The sequence below is a fragment of the Eptatretus burgeri genome, chromosome 3 (genome assembly GCF_056783735.1).
Source record: "Eptatretus burgeri isolate ZD-2024b chromosome 3, Ebu_testis_v1, whole genome shotgun sequence".
Classification (NCBI taxonomy): Eukaryota; Metazoa; Chordata; class Myxini; order Myxiniformes; family Myxinidae; genus Eptatretus; species Eptatretus burgeri.
The window spans coordinates 32,616,167-32,638,925 of record NC_140963.1 but is presented as its reverse complement, the minus strand read 5'-3'; the positions used below and the strand labels follow the sequence as shown (position 1 = coordinate 32,638,925).

At 41.8% G+C, this 22,759-nt stretch overlaps 1 protein-coding gene across 2 annotated transcripts in view; it reads right to left on the bottom strand.

Moving 5' to 3' along the window:
* Window positions 1–21,977: 21,977 nt before the first annotated feature.
* Window positions 21,978–22,759, bottom strand: part of SMARCC2 (SWI/SNF related BAF chromatin remodeling complex subunit C2) — a 46,284-nt gene continuing 45,502 nt past the window's right edge. For both annotated transcript variants that reach the window (XM_085872844.1, XM_085872845.1), the window contains exon 27: window positions 21,978–22,389. In XM_085872844.1, the coding sequence (XP_085728970.1) occupies window positions 22,325–22,389 (65 nt within the window). In that variant the 3' untranslated portion in view covers window positions 21,978–22,324. The remainder of the gene's footprint in view (window positions 22,390–22,759) is intronic.

Genomic DNA, 22,759 nt, shown 5'->3' with positions numbered 1-22,759 from the left:
GATGCAAAATATTAAACAAAATGGCAAATGGATGCGAGACAGACCAAAGATGTCAATGAAGTGTCAAAATATAAAAGTCTCGTAGTTCTGGCAAAATGCAGAGTGGTAGAAAAGGCAAGCTTTAAAGAGATGAGAAATGGGCATGCTACCCTGTTTGTTAAACTCAAGTTTGAGAGGAATTCACCATGAAGTATACTTTAATATATGTAACCCTCATTCCCATCTCGTGCATGGCATACAGCCACATGTATGTGTTAGCTGTGTTAAAGTAATCGGTTGCTGTCAGATCAATCGCTTACACTCACGCACATTGTTTCATCGGTTTGGGTTTCTATAACTCCAAAATGACATACCGGCTCATGCATGTTATTCATCGTTTCCAACTGTTCATCCAGTTCTCCGATTTTCCTCTTTATTCTCTCGACGTATTCTTCTTCTACGTAACAGCTCTCTCTTGGTTTTACAGTCGTATGTTTGTAATTTTCTGTGCACTCCAAATAATTCAGTTTCTCAAGTTCATCGTCCAAAACATTCGGAAGCAAAACGTTTTTCTTGCTCAGCTGTGTTTGTGGACCCTTGGCTGCAGAATGAGACGAGGTGTTATTTTCTTGGTGGTTAGATATGCCTGTTGATATCTTGCTACTTTCAGAGGGAACTTCAAATTGTGCCTCTTCTTGGTCCATCTCCAGTGCAATGTACATTTCTCCAAAAGCTCTGACTTTTGGAGAAAAATGTCCTCTCTCGTAGTTTTCCTCCGTGGCTCCAGGCAGGTTCAGCTGTTCCTGTTCCTCGCACAGAGAAGGGCCGTGTCACTTTGCAATGTGTACCCTCGCTTTTGTTAAAAGAGAACAAAATGTACAATATAATCCACATTGACAACATTATCTTTCATGCAAACCAACACATTTGTCTTACTTTACCCCCACCTCTTCTCGTTCAATGTTCTGATTCGACTGTTGTTGCACATTTTGATTGTATAGTGGACTTGGGTTGTCCTTGGGTAGAGTTGATGCAGAAAAAATGGTGCTGGGCAGTGAAGCTGGTAATGGAGCTGAGAAATAACAGGTGAGGAGGCAGGAAGATAGGAATGCATCATGACAAAGACTGCAAACATTTTGATGTGCAGGATGTTCCATAAATAGATTAGTTTTTAATGTTTATACCTTTTGTTATATCTAGTCCTTATTAAATACCAGCAAATACCACCCGTCGCTTTGCTGATGGGTATACCAAAGGGGGAGGGAGAAAAAAAGAAGGAGGAAGAGCTAAAGAGGGGAGGGGGAGAGAGAGTGTGGAGAGCGAAGAGGTGAAGGGGAAAGGAGAGAGGAGGGAGGGGAGTGAGGAGGGGTGGTGGAAGGGAAGACAGCAAGAGGTGAGAGGAAGGAAAGGCAGACATGCGGTGGAGCATTAATTACTATTTATATAGTCTCATCAAAATTATTCTGCATTGAATATCAGTGAAGATGGAAACAAAATAATGTCTGAAATCCATTTTTTACCAGTTATACTATAAACACGGTCTGGAGACAAACTCCCGTCCGGAGAAAAACTGTCCAGACATAAATACCGCCCAGACGCTTCTGGAGCCAAACTGGCCGGTGACAAACACCATATAGACATAACCACCGTCCGTATATGTCCAGAGACAGAGAGAGACAGAGACAGAGAAAAAAAAAAAGTGTTATGTTTCATTCACAAAACACACACACACACACACACACACACACACACACACACACACACACACACACACACACACACACACACACACACACACACACACACACACACACACACACACACACACACACCTGATATTGGCAATTTTTTAGGGAAATGGTAGTTTCGAGTCTGTGTGCAACTACAGTACGTACGGTATACAACCCAGAAACCTTGGGTAGCTTTCACCAAAAAACAACGTTTCATTTATATAGATGTTTCAGGGAGATGTTCACAAACATTGATCTTTATAAACAGCTGCGTGTGACGAGTGGAAAGAAATTTGGCTCGGTAATTTAGAAAATACATTAATACGACAAATGGCTCGGAAATCAGGTGTTATCGCATGAACCACTCACTCAGGGTGACTAAGCACAGACCAATCACTCGGGGTGACAGAGCACGGACCACTCGCTCAGGGTGACGAAGCACGGACCACTCGCTCGGGGTGATGGAGCACGGACCACTCGCTCAGGGTGACGGAGCACTCGCTCGGGGGTGACGGAGCACGGACCACTCGCTCAGGGTGACAAAGCACGGACCACCGCACAAACGTTAAGTTAAAAAAAAAACTGTTTTGTACCCAATTTGCTTTGATTCCCTGCAGAGCACCTCACAAAACGTTTGAAAATATAGACACAGATCTGGCAGATGCTATGGATTGGCAGACAGGCTGTGAGGTCCAGCAGTGAATGCATTAAATCATACAGCTCAATGAAGCTCGTTAATTTCAGCACAATACAAAATCTTTTGTTCACTCAATATAATTCTCCAAAGAGGAGAACAAGATAAGTATAATGCTTTAATGCTTTGGAAATTTCACATTTTATTGTGTATCTATGGAGGATGGAACATAGTCTTGCTTGCTTCAAGAAAATAGGTATATCAGCTTAGTTATAAAACTCGTTATTTCTTTAAATTATCAGATTTCACAACAGATATCAACACTTATTGAGTCCGCATGATATCCGATCCTCAAAACTGAAATGATATTTAGATCATATACTTTAATTAGTCTGTGAGAGTAGATCCAGTTTTTACCCTTTTCTGTCTTTGTTTGTTTGTTTGTTTGTTTGTCTGTCTGTGCACAGGATATCTCAAAGTTGTGTATGGTTCCGGATGAAAGTTTGTGAACAGGTTGGGTGTGCGACAAGGACGAACTGATTAGATTTTGGTGAAAATCCGGATCCGGATGTGATAATTTGAGTGATTCTTCACCATTGAGAGATAGAACTAAACCAATATACAACACGATATCTCAAAAAAGTTGTGGATGGATTCGGATGAAACTTGGTGGACATGTTGGGTGTGTCGGAAGGACAAGTTGATTCGGTTTTGGTGAAGATCTGAATCCGGATCTGGATACGAGAATTATTAATTTTGAAGGTGATTCTTCACCATTGAGAGATTGAGCAAAAAACGATGTAGTACTGTATAGCATGAGATTTCAAAAATGTATTGGGCCTGATATATTCTCGTGGACCAGGCATTACGTGGCGAAGGTATGCACTCCGAGTGCCCTTATAGTTACCAGATGTTACTACTATTCTTATTACCCTCTCTGAAGGAGAGGGTATTGCATTTGAACCCGTTTGCTTGTTTGTCTGTCTGTTTGTCCTCACAGAACTTTCATGTTGTTCTCCGCAACCGCTTGTCGTATTGAGACAATTTTCACCATTGGTGTAACTACTCATGTAGAATGTTTGAATGATAATTGTGATGTCATATAGGTCGTGTGATGTGGCTGCCATGTTGGAAAAATGGAAAAAAATTGGGACCTCTGTGTCTGAAACCGCACCAAGGAAAATATTGAAACTTGGCACATACGAGTGTGCCATTCCTCATTCCTCATGAGGAATGAGTGATTTTTTTTTTATTATGATGACTTAATTGCATATGTAGAATGCTGCATCCAATATGTATGCAAAATTTTGCATACATCTTGGGATAAGATGGCACACAACATTTTTTTTTGATGACGTCATCGGTCGCATGATACGGCAGCCGTATTTTTTTTTTTTTTTTTTTAACTTTCAAAAATCTCTGAAATGGCTGAACAGATCGAGGTGAAACTTTACAGATATGATGACTGCCAACACATGAGGAATAAAAGTTTCACACATTTGATGTCATAGGTCACATGGTTTGGCAGCTATGTTGGATTTACCTTAAAACATAAAAATCTTCTTCAGAACAGCTGGACAGATCAAGGGGAACTTCACCTAAATGTTCTGCAAGGCATGCGTGTACAAGGTTGTGAAAGAATAATTGATGTCACATAGTTTGGCAGCCAGATTGGATTTAAGAAAAATATTAAATAATGTTTTCTCTGGAACTGCTTAGTCGATTGATGTGAAACTTCACAATTGTGATCCAACAGTGGTGAGGAATACATGTTTTAAATTTTATATTGAGCGGACACATGATCTGGCAGCCAGAATTATTTAATTTTTTGATGTGGGTTCTTTTTGGGAGGGAGCGGGATATTGCAATCATCTGGTTTGTTTGTCTGTTGGATTCGCTTTCTATGCTAGATATCCCTTATTGTCGGGTTTTCCGTGTGTGTGTGTGTGTGTGTGTGTGTGTGTGTGTGTGTGTGTGTGTGTGTGTGTGTGTGTGTGTGTGTGTGTGTGTGTGTGTGTGTGTGCAATGCGAGGCTCCACAGCACAAACCAGCAAACCGATTTCAATGAAACTTTGCCAACATGTGCAGTATTTGTTGGGAATGTGCGTGTTTGAATTTCGTTGCCCTAACAACCACCCGTTGCTGTACAGCAGCCGAAAAACCGCGTACAGTATTTTCAATACTTGTCCTTCAGTTTTGAATGTAGAGAAGCGAGACTTCGGAATTAAACACTTCGATATATTTAGAAAATTTTACTCGAGCCGATTTTTGATTGAGGTTTTATTTTTCAAATGGTAGTCCTTCAAAAATCGGGTGTCTATTCACCGTCATTTTTATGAGGTGCTTAGGAAAGTGGGCGGAGCTGAGGGAAAGTGGACGTGGTTGATTAAAAGTGGGAGTGGCGTAGGAAAGTGGGCGTGGCTTATGAAAAATATTTTGTGGCTCAGGAGGTGTGGTCAAACAAGAGCATTGAGAGAAGTTTATCAGGGTGTGTGTGTGTGTGTGTGTGTGTGTGTGTGTGTGTGTGTGTGTGTGTGTGTGTGTGTGTGTGTGTGTGTGTGTGTGTGTGTCTGCAATGCGAGGCTCCACAGCACAAACCAGTAAACCGATAATTTATTGATTTACCGAAAACTATTCCCCACCCACACACCACCTCCAATTATTTATTTATTTACCGAAAACGATTCCACGATCCACACACCACCTCCAATTATTTACCATTTTGGATTCTCCTCCCGACACACCACCTCCAATTATTTATTTATTTACCGTAAATGATTCCCCACCCACACACCACCTCCAATTATTTATTTATTTACCGAAAACGATTCCACCACCCACACACCACCTTATATATTTATTTATTTATTTATTTACCGTAAACGATTCCACGATCCACACACCACCTCCAGTTATTTATTTATTTACCGAAAACGATTCCCCACCCACACACCACCTCCAATTATTTATTTATTTCCTGAAAACGATTCCATGATCCACACACCACCTTTAATTATTTATTTATTTACCATAAACGATTCCACGACCCACACACCACCTTATTTATTTACCATAAACGATTCCATGACTCACACACCACCTCCAATTATTTATTTACCGTAAACGATTCCACGACCCACACACTGCCTCCAATTATTTATTTATTTGCCGTAAACGATTCCACGACCCACACACACCACCTTATTTATTTATTTATTTACCGAAAACGATTCCCCACCCACACACCACCTTATTTATCGTAAACGATTCCACGACCCACACACCACCTTTAATTATTTATTTATTTACCGAAAACGATTCCACGACCCACACACCACCTTTAATTATCTATTTATTTACCGTAAACAATTCCACGACCCACACTCCGCCTCCAAGTATTTGTTTATTTTCCGAAAACGATTCCACGACCCACACACCACCTCCAATTATTTATTATTTAAAGTGGGAGTGGTGTAGGAAAGTGGGCGTGGCTTATGAAAAAAATTGTGTGGCTCAGGAGGTGTGGTTAAACAAGAGCATTGAGAGAAGTTTATCGGGTTTTCTGTGTGTGTGTGTGTGTGTGTGTGTGTGTGTGTGTGTGTGTGTGTGTGTGTGTGTGTGTGTGTGTGTGTGTGTGTGTGTGTGTGTGTGTGTGTGTGTGTGTGTGTACGCGCGTGCGCGTCTGCAACGCGAGGCTCCACAGCACAAACCAGCAAACCGATTATTTTTCAAATGGTAGTCCTTCAAAAATAGGGTGTCTATTTACCGTCATTTTTTATGAGGAGTGCCAGTTGGCAAAATACGGAATAGGAAAAATCTTGCCAGGCAGAGAAACAATTGTATGTGAACCAATACGTCTTGGCAATGAATCTTCCTCAGTGGATCAGTCAGAATGAAAAGCATGGTATCCAGCGCTTCGATCCTTGCGAATCCCTCGTCGCCTACCGGCTTGTTTGTTTGTCTGTCTGTTAGCAACTTTACGGCAAAAATGCTTTAGCAAACACTATCAAATTGAATCCACAGGTGGGCAATGAAACTTGGATGACCCCATTAACTTTTGGATCCAATTGGATCAAAGGTCAAGGTTAAGGTCACGAAAAGATCAAAATCGTTTTTCGCTCATAACCGTCAAAAATGATATGATTTACTTCAAACTAAGCTTATAGTGAACCTTTTTCTATTTGTCACTTATAATCCTACCTACTCCTATAGTGAAAAATGCATATTTGTGAAGATCAGTTGGGTCCGAAGTTTTGGGGGTCATGGTCATCAGTCAAAATTACAATTTTTTCATTAACTCCAAAACATGGTTACGAAAATACAACTTTACGGGAAAAAGGCTGGCTCAAATACTGTCAAATTGTATCCACAGGTGGGTAATGAACCTCGGACGACCCCATTAACTTTTGGGTCCAATTAGGTCAAAGGTCAAGGTCAGGTCACAAAAAGGTCAAAATCGTTTTCGCTCATAACTTCATCAAAAATGATCCGATTTACTTCAAACTAAGCTTATAGTGAACCTTATTCTATTTGTGACTTAAAATCCTAACAATCCTATCGTGAAAAATGCATATTTGTGAAGATTGGGGTTAAGGATGTATCAAATTTAAATTTGATCCCCAAAATAACTTTATGCCTTAAATGGGTGGGATTTGTTGTGCCTGGCACCACTTGTTTATTTATTTTTGAATGAGGCTCACTTGGTTGTGCTTGGATGGGTTTGAGGGTAGAGGAGTAGCAGCTGAAATGTGACTCCTATTCAGGTTCCTCCTGATGACTTCATCTTTTATTTTTGCTTGTTTGGGTTCCATCTGATTGCTCCAATGCAGGACTGTACTTATTTGGTTTTCCATTTGATCTGAATTTAATTTGTTTTAATCCCATTCTGAATTCAATTGAATAATAATAAAAAAACATCACGGGTCAGGGTGAGGTGTCCAATCAAAGCGGGACGTCTTGGTACCCGGTCATCACTGCCAGCATTTATTTAGTGGCAGTGCTAATCATTTGTATAATTTATTACGTGACACACCAGTACACAAACACCACACAAAACAAGCCCTGGTGAGGGTCTGCATCTCTGATTGCTCTTTTTCTTGTTATTGTTGTAAATATTATTAGTGTTCATCAATAGATGCTTTGTTGCAATGTTATTATTGTTTTTGTGATATATTTTGTTACCGGAATGCCATCCTGTGGTAGAAGGACGTTTTGCCCATCAGCCATGGCTCAGAAAGTGCTTGAAAATCAAGTTTCGTTCCACTCATCGGGGGGGGGGGGGGGGGATAGACAAAACCTTGATAATATGATAGTATATATCCAAATACATACGTATGCAAAAGTTCTCCACTCACATAGCTGCAGTTATTGTGTATTTTCATCTTGAAAATCGATGCATTCGCCGCGTTCATTTGAACTCGGATCACGTGTGGGCCACGTGATGCCTCGACAGCCAATAGATCGGCTGAAATCGTACACAAATTACGTCAGACTGTTACGTGACCAGCTGGGTTGTCCAAGGTGGAAGCTTCCTGCAGAGATGAAATCGCCGGCAGCTGATCGGTAATTTTTATGAATATGGCGTGAGGACGCTCCCCCGTGTATTATTCACCAGGACAATGGAGCGAACGAAGAAGTCAAACGTTTTACGTCTGTAAGATGGGATAAATGGAGAGAAAGTGTCAACAAATGGCTCGTCTTAGACGGTCACGAATGACGTTTAGCCGAGAGTGCCGGTGTAAAGATTTCAAGTTACCCCTGGGGGTAGCTTGAAATCGATTTAATCCTACCCCCTACAATTTCAGATTACCCCCCCCCCTCAAAACATTTATTAATGTTGTTTATTAACAAAAAATAGTAATTTAATTGAAAACTAATTCGGGAAAAACCATTGTGACCACGTGACAGCTTTTAAAGAGTTTGCAATGAATTTTGATTTTATTATGAATGATTTTATTTTAATATTGTTATTAATTGAAATCAGTATTTCTCATACAGTTATAGTTTTTGTCACATTTTTATGAAATCCTTCTTCGATATAGTTGATACAAATAGACATACTGGTATATCTTTTTAACCAACTCAGACTATATTTACAATTATGGCAAACAACGCAATAAAATTAATGTATAAGAAAGGCAATGAAAACAGCTTATTAGGTCATCTCTACCGAGATGACCTAATAAAGCCGAACCAAATGACCGTACGTCCGTCCGTACGTCCGTCAACAATTTTTCTTTCCGATCTTGATGAAACTTAGTATGTGGGTCGAGGTCGATGAGTGTTGCACAACGATATAACTTTTGTCCGGGTTCAAGGTCAGGGATGAGGTCACGTAAGTTATAAAAATCGCCATTTTCAAAACCTATCAAGTCTGCCATTCTACAAGATATTCGGCAATTGTTTTTTGATTATGATAGTAAAAAATATTATCTTGTATCTAACGGGACAGATTTTTGAATTTCCTTCCCGTTTGATAGTCACGTGATCTGGAAGATGGCCAAAAACGCCGATGCGATTCGCAAAGAAGGAAGGAAGGAGAAATGAAATATAAATATAAAACATTTTTAGCCTTTTATATTTATACATTTTCTGCCGAAGGTGCAAAATTTTCAAAACCTGAAATGTAAACGTCGGCATTTATTTTCAAAATATAATTTCGTGCACGCGTGCCAAAATGCCGGGTCATCTTGAACCAAACTGCGCAGTTCGAACTCCGCAGTAGTCCGGTCATGGCGTCTGAACAGTGGCCAGCGTGGATCAGATTGACTGTGGTTTCTGGGGCGAAGGTGATTGTTAAGAAGTATGTCGGCGGTATAAATTCGAGTGACTGTATTGGTGATTTAATCACGCAACATCTTGACAACGAATATTCTGGCCAAACGATTGCATCAATTTAGTGCATCAGCAGGGATAATTCGCAGGCTCCTCTCGATCGTGCCGATATCTAACATAATCACCGGCAGACATAGGGCTGCAGGCTGTGGGGCGAGGCCACGGATCCCGGATGAGGGGATAAGTGATAAATTATGCTACATGCTTCGGGCTTTCTGATTAATATATCAATGAGTACATTCCATAATTAATGAATTAATAATTAATGAATCTGGCATACAAAATGTTTTTTCATACCTGACATGTTACTTTGTGTAGTGTCACGAAACTTCTGTGGAATTAATAATTAATGAATTTGCGAGCTCTAACGATTTTTCAAACCTCAATATCTCTATAAATACTTGACCAATTTTCATTCTGAAACTTGCATTATAATCAGTGAAGAATAATCTACAGGATTATCATAATCTCCGAGAGGTCAGCCCATTTTTTTCGTTTTTTTCTACAACCGGAAGTGAAATGTCCCCAGAGAGTGGACGGACCGGAAAACCACGTATTGCACTTACTGGTGATTCTGATGTGTTAATCCGGGTACTAAATGAACAATACATATTTATTAATTATGTCATTAGTAGTATTATCCGAGTGTATCTCTGTGAACTATTTCAATCTAAACGGTTAGTTTGGACTGTTTTGCGGTTACCTGAACTGAACATTGAGAACTTGTGGTATTATAGAGATGACCGTCACCCCCACAAGGGGGTAATTTGTTTTTCATTCACAATTTCGTTGTGGTGGTAGTGGTCATATGGCAGCTTAGCTGCCGGGGTAGCTCTAATTTCTTGAAGCGTGACTGTGTCGCTGATGCAGTGCCCCTCGACCAGTACACACACTGGAACTGGTACTCATTTCACCAACTTCGGAAGGGTGACAGGCTGAGTGCGTCGCCTCGTGTTGGCTCGGTGGTTAGGGTGGTGGCTTCGGATCCTAAGGTCCTGAGTAGTGGTTAGGGTCCTGAGTAGTGGTTAGGGTGGTGGCTTGGGATCCTAGGGTCCTGAGTAGTGGTTAGGGTGGTGGCTTGGGATCCTAGGGTCCTGAGTAGTGGTTAGGGTGGTGGCTTGGGATCCTTGGGTCCTGAGTAGTGGTTAGGGTGGCGGCTTGGGATCCTTGGGTCCTGAGTTCAAGCCCTGTCGGCCGCTGAATTAATGCACCAGGGGGTTTCACTCAGCCTGTCATCCTTCCGAGGTCGGTGAAATGAGTATCAGTTCCAGTGTGTGTACTGGTAGAGAGGCACTGCATCAGCAACACAGTCACGCTTCAAGAAATTAGAGCTACCCCGGCAGCTAAGCTGCCATACGACCACCACCACCACAACGAAATTGTGAATAAAAAATAAGCTGTTTTCATTGCCTTTCTTATACATTGATTTTATTGCGGTTTTCCATAATTGTAAATATAGTCTGAGTTGGTTAAAAAGATAAACCAGTATGTCTATTTGTATCAACTATATCGAAGAAGGATTTCATAAAAATGTGGCAAAAACTATAACTGTATGAGAAATACTGATTTCAATTCATAACAATTTTTTTTTTTTTTGTATACCTTGGTCGAGGCTCGTATGAGAGCTAACACACAACTCACAGCAAGGAGGCATGAGACAAGAGGGGCGGGAGTGGAAGGGACAAAACAGTGGGGAACAGACACATTAGGTGAACTGTGGAAGGGAGAGGGATGGGGATGGGACGGGGAACATGGTGAATAGAAGATGGACATTACAGGGACTTTCAGGAAGGAAAGCAGGGGAATTGAAGGAAGTGGGCTTGAGTGGATTATCGGGGGTAGAAAAGATCGAGGATTTGGATGGGGGAAGATAAGAGGTGGTGGTGAACAGCTGTTTTGAAAGCCTGGAGGGAAGAATGGGAAAGAATAGAGTGAGGAAGTTTATTCCAAAGGCGGGAAAAAAGAGGAATGAAAGAGTGAAGATGGGCAGTGATTCGAGATTTTGGTAGTTTTACCAGAAGGGGGTTGTTGGCGGACCTTGAGCGCCCTGTGGAAATGTGGTGGGGACAAATCGCAGAGAGAGCAGAGGGGGCAAGGCTGGAGAGGAGTCGGTAGAAGACAGAAAGACCACCGACCAACCTGCGGTGATTGAGTGAGAGGCCCAAAGACTCAGCTTCATTGCGGGAGATGCCGATGATCTTAAATGCCCTGGTTTCGACAGCGTGAAGCCGAGAAAGGTGGGAGGCAGGAGCACCAGCCCAGAGGGGAGAGCAGTACTCCATCAGGCTACGGACAAAAGCTTTGTAAGTGGTCAGGAGCTCAAGAGGGCCGAGGAAGGACTTTGCACGACGGAGGATTCCCAGTCGGCGACTGGCTTTTGAGGTGAGGTTGGAAATGTGACTTTCCCAGGAAAGGTCATGGCAGATAGTGAGACCCAGAAGCTTGAAAGAAAAGACTTCTTCCAGAGGGTTGTTGAGAAAGTGGATGGGGGGGTTTTGTAAACGGTCCTTTCGAAGAGACATAGTGAGAGTGTGAGATTTGTCTGGATTGAAAGACATGTTCCACGTGTTGGACCAGTTTGTGATTTTATCCAGATCTGCAGTGAGCGAAGAAGCTGCTGCTTGCCGGTCTGAGGGATGACAGATGGTACGGCAGAGGGTGGAGTCGTCGGCAAAGAGAAATAGAGGATTTTCCAGAGAGTCTGAGACATCATTGATGAAAACCAGAAAAAGAACAGGGCCCAGAATGCTACCTTGAGGAACTCCAGCCTGCACAGGAAGAGGGCATGAAAGAACTCCATTTAGGGCCACACGTTGACTGCGACAGGAGAGGAAGTCTGCGAGCCATGAGTGGAGATGGCCTTGAATACCATGGGAAGAGAGTTTGGTGAGTAGGGCAGGGTGCCAGACTGTGTCAAAAGCACGTGATATGTCCAGGGATACGGCTCGGATTTCCTGTCTGGCATTGAGGACCTCCATCCATTGATGGGAGAGCAGAAGCTGCATATCCAGGGTAGAGTGACCTGGTCTGAAACCAAATTGATGATTGGAAATAAAGCCATTGGAGAAGAGGAAGGATTTCATGTCTGAAGCGATGATGGATTCCATCACCTTGCTGATGATTGGGAGAAGGCTGATTGGTCTGTAGTTACAGGGATATGTTTTTGCACCTTTTTTATGCAGGGCAGTGATGTTAGCAGATTTCCAAGCAGATGGCAGATGACCTTGGGCAAATGAGAGGGTGAATAGAACAGAGAGAGGGTGAGCAAGAGCAGAAGAGCAGGCTTTGAGGACACGTGGGCTGATGCCGTCTGGACCGGTTGCAGAATCTGACTCGAGGTTTGAAAGCAAGCTCTCCACCTTGTTAGGAGAAAAGGATACAGAGTCCAGGGACAGTTGGGTGCGACTGGGTAAAGTGGGTAGAGATAGTGATGGGTTTAGGACACAAGATTTAGCTGCAAACACCGAGTTTAGACATTCAGCTTTATCACGTGTGGAATCAGCATTGCGGCCATTTGATGTAAGGGAGGGGATGGAGGGGGAACATACACCAGAAACAGATTTGATTAAACGCCACCAGGATTTTGAGGAGGGAGAGAGGTTTGAGAGTTCAGACTTGAGATGAGAAAGATGTTGTTTTCTGGCTCTCCTGAGGGTAGATACACACTTGTTCCGAGCTTTGTGGAAAGAACTGAGATTGCCCTCAGTTGGGTTTGCTTTCCATGAGGCAAAGGCAAGTTGTTTCAGGACAACTGCCTCGCCACAAGCTTCAGTAAACCAAGGGCGGGAGGAAGGGTAAGACAACTGAACACGAGAGGGGATAAATCTGTGCATGAGGGAGAGCAAGTTTCTTTGAAAGAATTCCCAGATGATTATATTAAAATAAAATCATTAATAATAAAATCAAAATTCATTGCAAACTCTTTAAAAGCGGTCACGTGGTCAATGGTTTTTCCCTAATTAGTTTTCAATGTCAATTAAATTTCCATTTTTTGTAAATAAACAACATAAAACATGTTTTGAGGGGGGGGGGTAATCTGAAATCGTAGGGGGAAGGATGAAATTGATTTCAAGCTACCCCCAGGGGTAACTTGAAATCTTTACACCGGCACTCTCGGCTAAACGTCATTCGTGACCGTCTAAGATGAGCCATTTGTTGACGCTTTCTCTCCATTTATCCCATCTTATAGACGTAAAACGTTTGACTTCTTCGTTCGCTCCATTGTCCTGGTGAATAATACACGGGGGAGCGTCCTCACGCCATATTCATCAAAAACCGCTGATCAGCTGCCGGTGATTTCCTCCCTGCAGAAAGCTTCCACTTTGGACAACCCAGTTGGTCACGTGACAGTCTGACGTAATTTGCATACGATGTCAGCCGATGTATTGGCTGTCGAGGCGTCACGTGGCCCACACGTGATCCGAGTTCAAATGAGGAACGCGGCGAATGCATCGATTTTCAAGATGAAAATACACAATAACTGCAGCTATATGAGTGGAGAACTTTTGCATACGTATGTATTTGGATATATACCATCATATTATCAAGGCTTTGTCTACCCCCCCCCCCCCCCCCGATGAGTGGAACGAAATTGCACGATACAGCTTATGGCTGATGGCCTAGTATTAAGCTGCTTTATATACCTTAACATGTCGTGCGTTTAAAATATGGGAATGAGAATTCTAACTTTTTTAGTGTAGTCGAGTCTTAAATGGTCTACACTCTACAGGATCTACAGTCTTAGGGGTCTTTTGAGTCCTTGGGACTTTTGGGTCCTCGGGGACTTTTGGGTCCTCGGACTTTTTGGTCCTCAGGGACTTTTGGTTCCTCGGGGACTTTTTGGAACTTTTGGGTCCTTGGGGAATTTTTGGGACTTTTGGGTCCTCAAAGGGTCTTCAAAGTTCGAAGGGGTCTCAGCAGTCGAAAGAGTAAAAAGGTACATTCCAATATTGCATCATTAAATAATAGGCGTACGTAATTAATAGAGAAAAAGCACACACACACACACACACACATACATATACACACATATACACACACACACACACACACACACACACACACACACACACACACACACACACACACACACACACACACACACACACACACACACACACACACACACCTCATCCATTTCTCGACGATAAAAGTTTACAAAACTACAAGAGTTGCTCATTCCTAACGATGCTCGTCTCTTAATCGTAGCGTTATAAACAAAACAAAAAAAGCAATGTGCATTCTAAAACTGTGCAACATTTTATGGGACACCTGGTATTGTTCTGTTTATCAGAAGATCATTTGGTGTAATCTCAGTGTGAAACACCACTCCGTACCCATTTCAAGATGTGCTGATGTTGCTGCAGTTTTCATTTTCTCCTCTGCAAAATTCATCTTCACAGCAAATGCCTGCTCAGTCTTGACAGAGGAAGAGGAAGAGGTTGTCTGTTTTTGTTTTAAGCCTCACACTCAGGATAGGAGAATGCTTTGCTCTATTCAATTAACACGGCGATTAAAGTTTGAAAATGCTTCATAATTCTTGTGCGGTAGATCGGTAGAAGAAGCAACAAAATGCAAGTGGCATCAAACCAAGTTGTATTGGAAAGGAAGAAAGAATAAAACCACCTTTGCTATGGCAAGTTAATAAACGACATCAAGTGCCTCCTCACAATTGGACTGCCTTTTGAAAGACATTTCAAATGAAAACACTAAAATGTCTCGTCATAACCAATGCGACATTATGCGATATCGAAATACTTTGTACCTGGTAGTGGGGACTTGGTAGAGTGACAGATGCTGCGATTTTTAGCCCAGTAGATTCATCTGCGGGGTCCTGGAAATGTCGGATGGTTACGTGTATCACGACCTCCTCCTCCGAGCTCCATGGTCGAGGCAGGTGTTTCGGAAGAGGAAGCGAGACATCAATATGGTAGGTCCCTTTGATCATATCGTCCGGCCATCGACTTGTCGGAGCCGCTTGGTCCGACTCGACCGTACGCTCCATCGCGAGGCCTTGCCAGGTTCAAAGTTCTAACTTTAGCCGGCGAAGCTTAGCATGGTTGCAAAACACGTTTTATATTTGATGAAGCCGTGCCAGGACAAATTGTGAAGCCAATCCTCTCACAGAGTTGACTTGAAAATAGTCAAATACCTGTAACAAAAGTCGAAATATGCAATCCCTGGCTGTGCATCATTTAAAACGGCACCCGTGGAAAAAGTGGTCAGATGAAAACGGATGTCTTTAACTTCAAACACCTAAATAATTATTAACACCTGAGGTTTAGTGTAAAATACCACACCTACATTTTTTCCACGGTGCATAAAGTGCATGCTGTGGCCTGTGTGAGTTACTCACAACACTCAGCTTACCTTGGGGCCTCAGGGGCAAAGGTTTAAGTTGATGAGGAAAGAATAAACCAACAAACAGCCCTGGATCAAAAACTATCCATTTTGTTGTCATTACGTTGAATAACATTCAGTGAATACTTGTGCCGTTTCTCGTTATGTTTTCGGCCCAACCATACCAACTTTACACGTGAGAGGAAATTCATACAGCTCAGTATTTACACCTGTGAAGACCTTAAGTGTGAACATAGTCCGGGAGGTCGGTGGGGTTAATTCCTGCCACCTTCAATTAAACATCAGGCCTGATCACCCACTTTGTGAAAGATTTTGGCCAGATATTTTCCCAAACCAAGCCCACAAGGAAAGAATAATTGAGATTGCTGGAATAGTAGCAGAGGCGGCATTGGTCATTTGGAGGTCCCATGAGCCCAGTCAATCCGTCATGACACTGAAATGACGGATGTCTGTCTGATGTCATGTCCGTCTGTCTGTCCGACATCGATGTATTCGGTCGTCACTTATGCAATGTCAACCAATTAAACTTGTCAAGGGACTACGGTTCACACGGCAAATGTTGTAGCGACTTCATTTGCAACCCCCCCCCCCCAGGAGTTCTTAAGGCTGAAGGTGGGGTGACGCAAATTATCTAAGTAAATGTGTCCCATGTAGTACTTCTGCTCCCAGTGGTGGGAGAGGGTATTTGTGGTGGCGCTTCAGAGCCCTCAATTGCGTCATGAGTAAGAGGACTCAGTTATTTTCACACTCACTTAGCCTATGTTTCTTTATAATTGAAAGACTGCCAAAAATCCAGAGGAATTCCCATGTTTTATTGCCTTTTCCCACCTTGGGGGGAAAAAAAATTGGTATGTAGAGGTGTATATACCAGGCCGCTTGAGTATCGTTCCACCTTATCGTAGCATTTTTCCAAGGTACTTCAAATGACAAAAGTAATAACAATGATGATAAAGCATAATTATGGTATTAACATTATTGCAAAATTATAACATTAATCATGATATTCACAAAAATAGTAAAATAATTGTCAGTAATAAAAAGGATAATAACGTGATCCCCCACCCCCTTTCCCGTAGATAAATTTCAAATTATTGTGTGATTAGAATAACGGTAACCTCCTAATCTCACCACCAGCCGTAAACACAAACTCGCGGAAAAAGCTGATCCAGGGTTTTGTTCCATTACCAATCAGCGTGCCATGCCAGCCGTTCCTTATCAACCGTTTCATTGGAGTGCTTGCTTAAGCCACTTGGTGAGCGCGCTACATGCTGATTGGTAATGGAACACATCCAAGCACATGTGCTCAGCCTCGGACCCTTATTCTGGTTCTACCGCTTGTTCAACTGAAAAAGTTAATTTCCGGGTTTCAACCATTTTCGCCTTTTGTTGAGCTAATTTCTGCTTTTCAGCACCGCTGGGGTAGTTTTGTCTCATCCTTGGGGCAGGTGGTCTGACACTTCTGATTTTAAAATCCCCCACTCCCCTCACCCTAGGGGGCCATCTCAAAAGATTGTGAACCATGATCAGTCGTGTGGGGGGCCTCCTCGTTGACTCGAGACCCCATGCAATTGCATGGTTTGCATGGCCCCAACACCATCTCTGAGTATGAGGATAATCCCTTGAATTAAAGTTCAGCAAGTCCTCGAGCCTGGTGTTGGCTTTGTGGTTAGGGTGGCGGCTTGGGATCCTAGGGTCCTGAGTTCAAGCCCCGTTGGCCGCTGAATTAATAAACACCCTGGAGGTTGACTCAGCCTGTCATCCTTCTGAGGTTGGCAAAGGCTTGTAGCAAGGTATTATGTACACATTTAGGACATGGGGGACCAAAAAATGAAAGTCATTGTATGATTAAGTTTTGCACATCATTTGTTAGTCAACATCATGGGGATTCAGGATCTATTTGGGCAGAGCTTAATTCTTCCTCTTTCTATTGCTCTGACAGGGTCAAAGTTGGTTATCAATTATCTGTATCAAGGAACCACTCATATCATTCTAAAATTGGTCTGATGGCTTAGATATCTATTATACACCAATTGGAAACCACATATATGGAGAATATTTGGTTTACCTGATATTTGACCTTGAGCAAAGAGGTCAAGGTCATATGAAATTAACAAATTGATCAGTGTTCATTCAGGTCATAAATATATAGGCACATAAACTTAACCAAACTAACATCTGAGGATTAAAAGTGCAGATTTATTAAAAACGTTACGTACTTCCTAACGACCTTTGATGTTTTATAAAATCAAGTTTATAGCTACCAGTAATTTTGTAGCAGCTTGGTAAATGCAATTTGTTATGTACTTCCTAACATCTTTGACCCAATCATGGAAGTGAACCTAAAAACTGGTATGTAGTAATGATCCATGTTGAAACTTGCCATTTTAAATCATCACTTTATGCAGAAGTAAATTGCTATTTAAGATGTTCTATCAGATGCATTTCAAATTTCTGGAATAAGATTTTGTAAGCTTCACTATGATTGGGGGAAATTTAGCAAAATCTGAGATTTTACACATTTGAAGGTGCCAAGATATGCAGAAGATCATAAGAAATGTACTGTTTCGAGGAATTGTTCTATTCTTATGTATAATGATATATATCAAACAAAAAATGCATTTTCAACCATTTTGGACAACATATACAATCATACATGTAACCCATTTCTAAAAAATGAGCGATAAAAATGGAAAAAAATAGCCTGTGTTTGGATAAAAAAAACATGCTTTGTAAGCAACTATATCCATAGGACTCATAGCAAAGTATACATTTTCTGAAAGCACAGACACTTGGGCATTATATAACATTAACATTGTTTATCTTATTAAAACTGGGTTTAATTTCTAAGCTTTCCCCTCATTTAGGACCACAGTGTACACAATACCATGCTACAAGCCCAAAGTGAGTACCAGTGTACTGGTAAGGGGGACATTGCATCAGTGGAATAGCCGCATCCCAACCAATGATGCAACCAGCAGCCATAAGGCTGCACTCTATAGAGAGAGCAAGTCCTCAATGTTTTCCTTTTCAAAAGGTATAGAACGTGGTTAGCTCAATATTTGTGATAAAAGGACCAAATCAAAATCAAGCAACGAATCAACAAAAAGAGTGTCCAATGTAAAAGTTATGTTTTTGAATTATTTCATCGAAAGTGAAAATATCTCCTGCAAACCAACTAATTTCTACATTGAACTTGGCTGAGTGGTTAGCACCAGTGAAAACACATACCTGGATTTCAGGTACTGGATACAGAGAAGCTGCAACCTGCCCACACCAATTGCAGAATATGGTGGTTCGTTCAAGGGTGGGCTATTGGTTGGCCGGAGGAGGTCTTTTCTTCCGACGAAGGGTTAGCGCCTGAACCACAAGCTTCTCACAACAGCTAAGCATACTTACCTCAATCGAAGTTCTATCAGTTTCATTCTTAAAGTATACAATTGTTGTGGAAATGACTCCTATGGGTTAATAATGCACAAAATAAGCAGATATTTCCTTGATGAGCATTTTAGAATAAGTGTGAAGTAATTAAATGTGTTGCTTGTACATGTTGCTACGTTTGAGCTTGGGGAGTAACTGCTGAAGTCCATCTGTCCGGGTTTTTCCCAACATCTTTGTTCCTTTTACATTTCCTTCTAATTTTATTTTATTTTTTTATCTTTCATAATTCTCCTTATTCATTCTAATTCTTTCTCTTTCATCTCTTTCCTTGTCTATCTCTCAAAGAAGAAGTGAATTCTTGAAGAATTTTTTTTCTGACTCACTTGGCTGCGCCTGGATGGGGTTTGAAGGTTGTGGAGTAGCGGCTGAAACCCGAATCCTATCCAGATTCCTCCTGATGACACCATCTTTGCTCTTTACTTCTTGGGTTTCATTCTTAGTCTTCTGATTCATTATTACCTCCACCATCTACGATGAATGGAGGTTATGTTTTCACCCCCTATCTATTTGTTTCTTTGTGTGCAGGATATCTCAAAAAGTTACAGATTGATTCTGATGAAATTTGGTGGACAGGTTGGGTGTGTGATGAGGACGAATTTATGAGATTTTGGTGAAGATCCGAATCCAATAATTTTTTTAGTGATTCTTCTTCATTGAGTGATGGGGCTTAAAACGATATGTCAAAAAGTTATGGATGGATTCTGACACAAAACTTGAACACAATGGGTGTATAACAAGTACGAATCGATTCAATTGTGGTGAAGAGCCGAATCCAGATCAGAGAATTTTTTTAATTTTTCAAGTGATTCTTCACCATTGAGAGATAGGGCCAAAAACTTTGGTTAGCATGACATCTCAAAAAGTTGTGGATGGGTTGGGTGGGTGACAAGAACAAGCTGATTAGATTTTGTAGGTCTGGATCCAGATCTGGCCTCTCAGTGTGATACAAAACGTAAACTGTTCAGCTTGGCGAAGGTGTGCGCTCAACTGATTGCTGCTCTAAATGGATATACGTCGCTTATGTAATTTATAGTTGCCGTCTGCCCACCCTGGTGTTCGTGTCTTAGAATCGTCATCCCTGTGAGCCTATGTTTTATGTTCTTTCCTTTGTGAAATCACTCCAAAGTGTTCTTTTAAAGAATACACTTGCAGCGTGAGTTTTTGCGGGAGAAGGAACAAGTGTAGTCACTGGCGGTTTATTTTCCTCAGAGCTCAATGTGTTGTCGTTACGGCTGAGTCACCACGCCCACAAGGCCAACTTATGACCGGAGTGCGACAAGTGCGAGGGGAGAGTGCGGCATAATCAGACGCACGTGCCCGAAGTGATTAGGCAAGTGTGCCGGGAAAAAGAAGTTTGCTTTGACCCTGCTTGCTGTACCAAAACCTGTGAGAGGAAACTGCTGCATCACACCCCACTAACCTAGCCACTCCTTCCTTCCTCTTGAACTCCCCCCCCCCCACTGTTCTTGGGGTGAATATTTCGGTGCATTGCTTCCTTCTTGTTACCTCCGCCACCGGAGGTGGTTATATTTTCTCACCTCTCTGTCTGCGTGCAGGATATCTCAAAAAGTTGTGGATGGATCCCGATTAAATTTGGTGGGCAGGTTGGGTGTGTGACAGACAAACTGAGTAGATTTTGGTGAAGATCCAATCCAGATACTAGAATTTAAGTGATTCTTCACCATTGAGAAATTAGGGCCAAAATGATACATCGCACGATATCTCAAAAAGTTGTGGACGGATTCAGACGAAACTTGGACAGGTTGGGTGTGTGACAAGGAAGAACCGATAATTTTTTTAAGTGATTCATCACTATTGAGAGATAGGGCTAAAAACGAAATAGTACTCTGAAAAGCATGATATTTAACCTCCGCCATCGAAGATGGACGGAGGTTACTGTTTTCACCCGTTTGTTTGTTTGTGAACAGTATTACGGAAAAAACTCAACGGATTTCGACGAAACTTGGTGGCGGGATTAAAAATGGTCCAAGGATCATGCCATTAGATTTTGGACTTGGTCCAAAGTCCAATATGGCCGCAATGGTAGCCATTTTGAAAAAAATATTTGAATTTTTGTTTTTGCATTTCTACATGTTTTAAGTGATTTCCAACCAAAAAATAAATAAATTTGTTAGAGAAAAAACAATTTTGCAACTTTTTTCAAAAAAATTGATTTTATTTGAAAAAATTTGAATTTTTTTTGCATTTCTACATGTTTAAGTGATTTCAACCCCCAAAAAAATTTGTTAGAGAAAAAAAACATTTTGCAACTTTTTTTTCAAAAAAATTTAGATTTTTTGGGGTATTTCTACATGCACGTCAATCTCGTTTAGTTTATTCAATCGTGGTTCAGTAGAGTCTGATCCGTTTTGACCTACAATGAATAGGATATCAGGTTCACTTAAGTGACCCAGCAGTATTGGCGGCCGAGGTTTTGCACTCTACCGAGTGCTCCCCCTCTAGTTAAAAAATGTATTGAGCCCAATATGTTCTCATGGATCAGGCATTGCGTGGCGGAGGTATGCGCTCTTCCGAGTGCCCTTCTGCCATGCTATTTTCTTATTAAATATACCTGGTCTTGGGGTGAACTCTGATTGTCGTGGTTCTCTTGAGGTGGTGAAGTAACACCCACTTAGATGGTAATTGGTCGTGGCAATCATCGCTGCACCCTTGGGTCAGCACCAGCCACCTCCAGGTTGCTCGGCCCAATTGATACGGGGCGGTTCTGCTTAAATAGCATCGAGCTTGGTTGTCTCAACAGGTCCAACGGGCAAGGTAGTGGAGATCAAAGACCCTCCTCGAAACCGGACTCAACTGACCTCTGCTGTTGTGATTTAAACGACTCAGGTTCGTGCCGGGCAAGTACGATGACCAACAACTGTTACAATATATTTCACTATGTGGCAAGAAAGTGATCATGTTGTTCAAGAGACAGATGTGCATACACACGGCAGGTTGTTTTCACAAGCAAAATGCACAAGATTATCGCAAAACAAAAGGTGTATGCCAGTTGGGTAACTTTATTATTGATGAAAGGTGTCCATTTAAACTAGACAATGAAAATGTCCTACGTTTCCCGACTAGTTTGTTTCACAGTAATAAAATAAAAAAAAAACTAACATCTTTCATCGCCAAAAACTGGCCTGGGTCGAGCCACAGCAGCACGATAGAACGGGGGAAGGTAGCGTATATGCAGGTGGGGTCTGTACAGTACTTGGGGATAGAAAAAAAAGCAACACAAACTATTAAATTTGAAGCAAAAAAAATAATAAAACTAACAAGACAACAAAATGAGGCATGGCAAACTGCTGGGCTCGCACTCTGTGAAGCTGTCCAGGGCACGTGGGATTCATGGACCGGGAGGAATGGAGGACGATGTTGAGCTATCTTCACTTTGGTTTGCACCAGGCACGTCTGCAACACATCCACTACAGAATTATTTGGAATTATTGTTGGCCTTTGTTATTTTATCATTTGAAACAAGGCCTACACAAAGCGATTAGATTACCCACTTTGATTGCACTTCGACGATGGTGTGTTGAAAAGTAATGCCTCCAATTCTTTTTCTCCAAAACAGGTCAAGATATTCGAATGAAACAAAGACAGATACGAACATTAATCTTTATTCTACCACGGTGCATACTTACGTCTCAACGTAATCACCACTGCAGTCCACATGTTTCTGCCAAAATTCAAGTAGTTTCATGATGCCATCATGGGAGAACAGTGCATCCTGCTGACTGAACCAGTGCTTTGACATCAAGTACTTTCGACCGAACCAGTG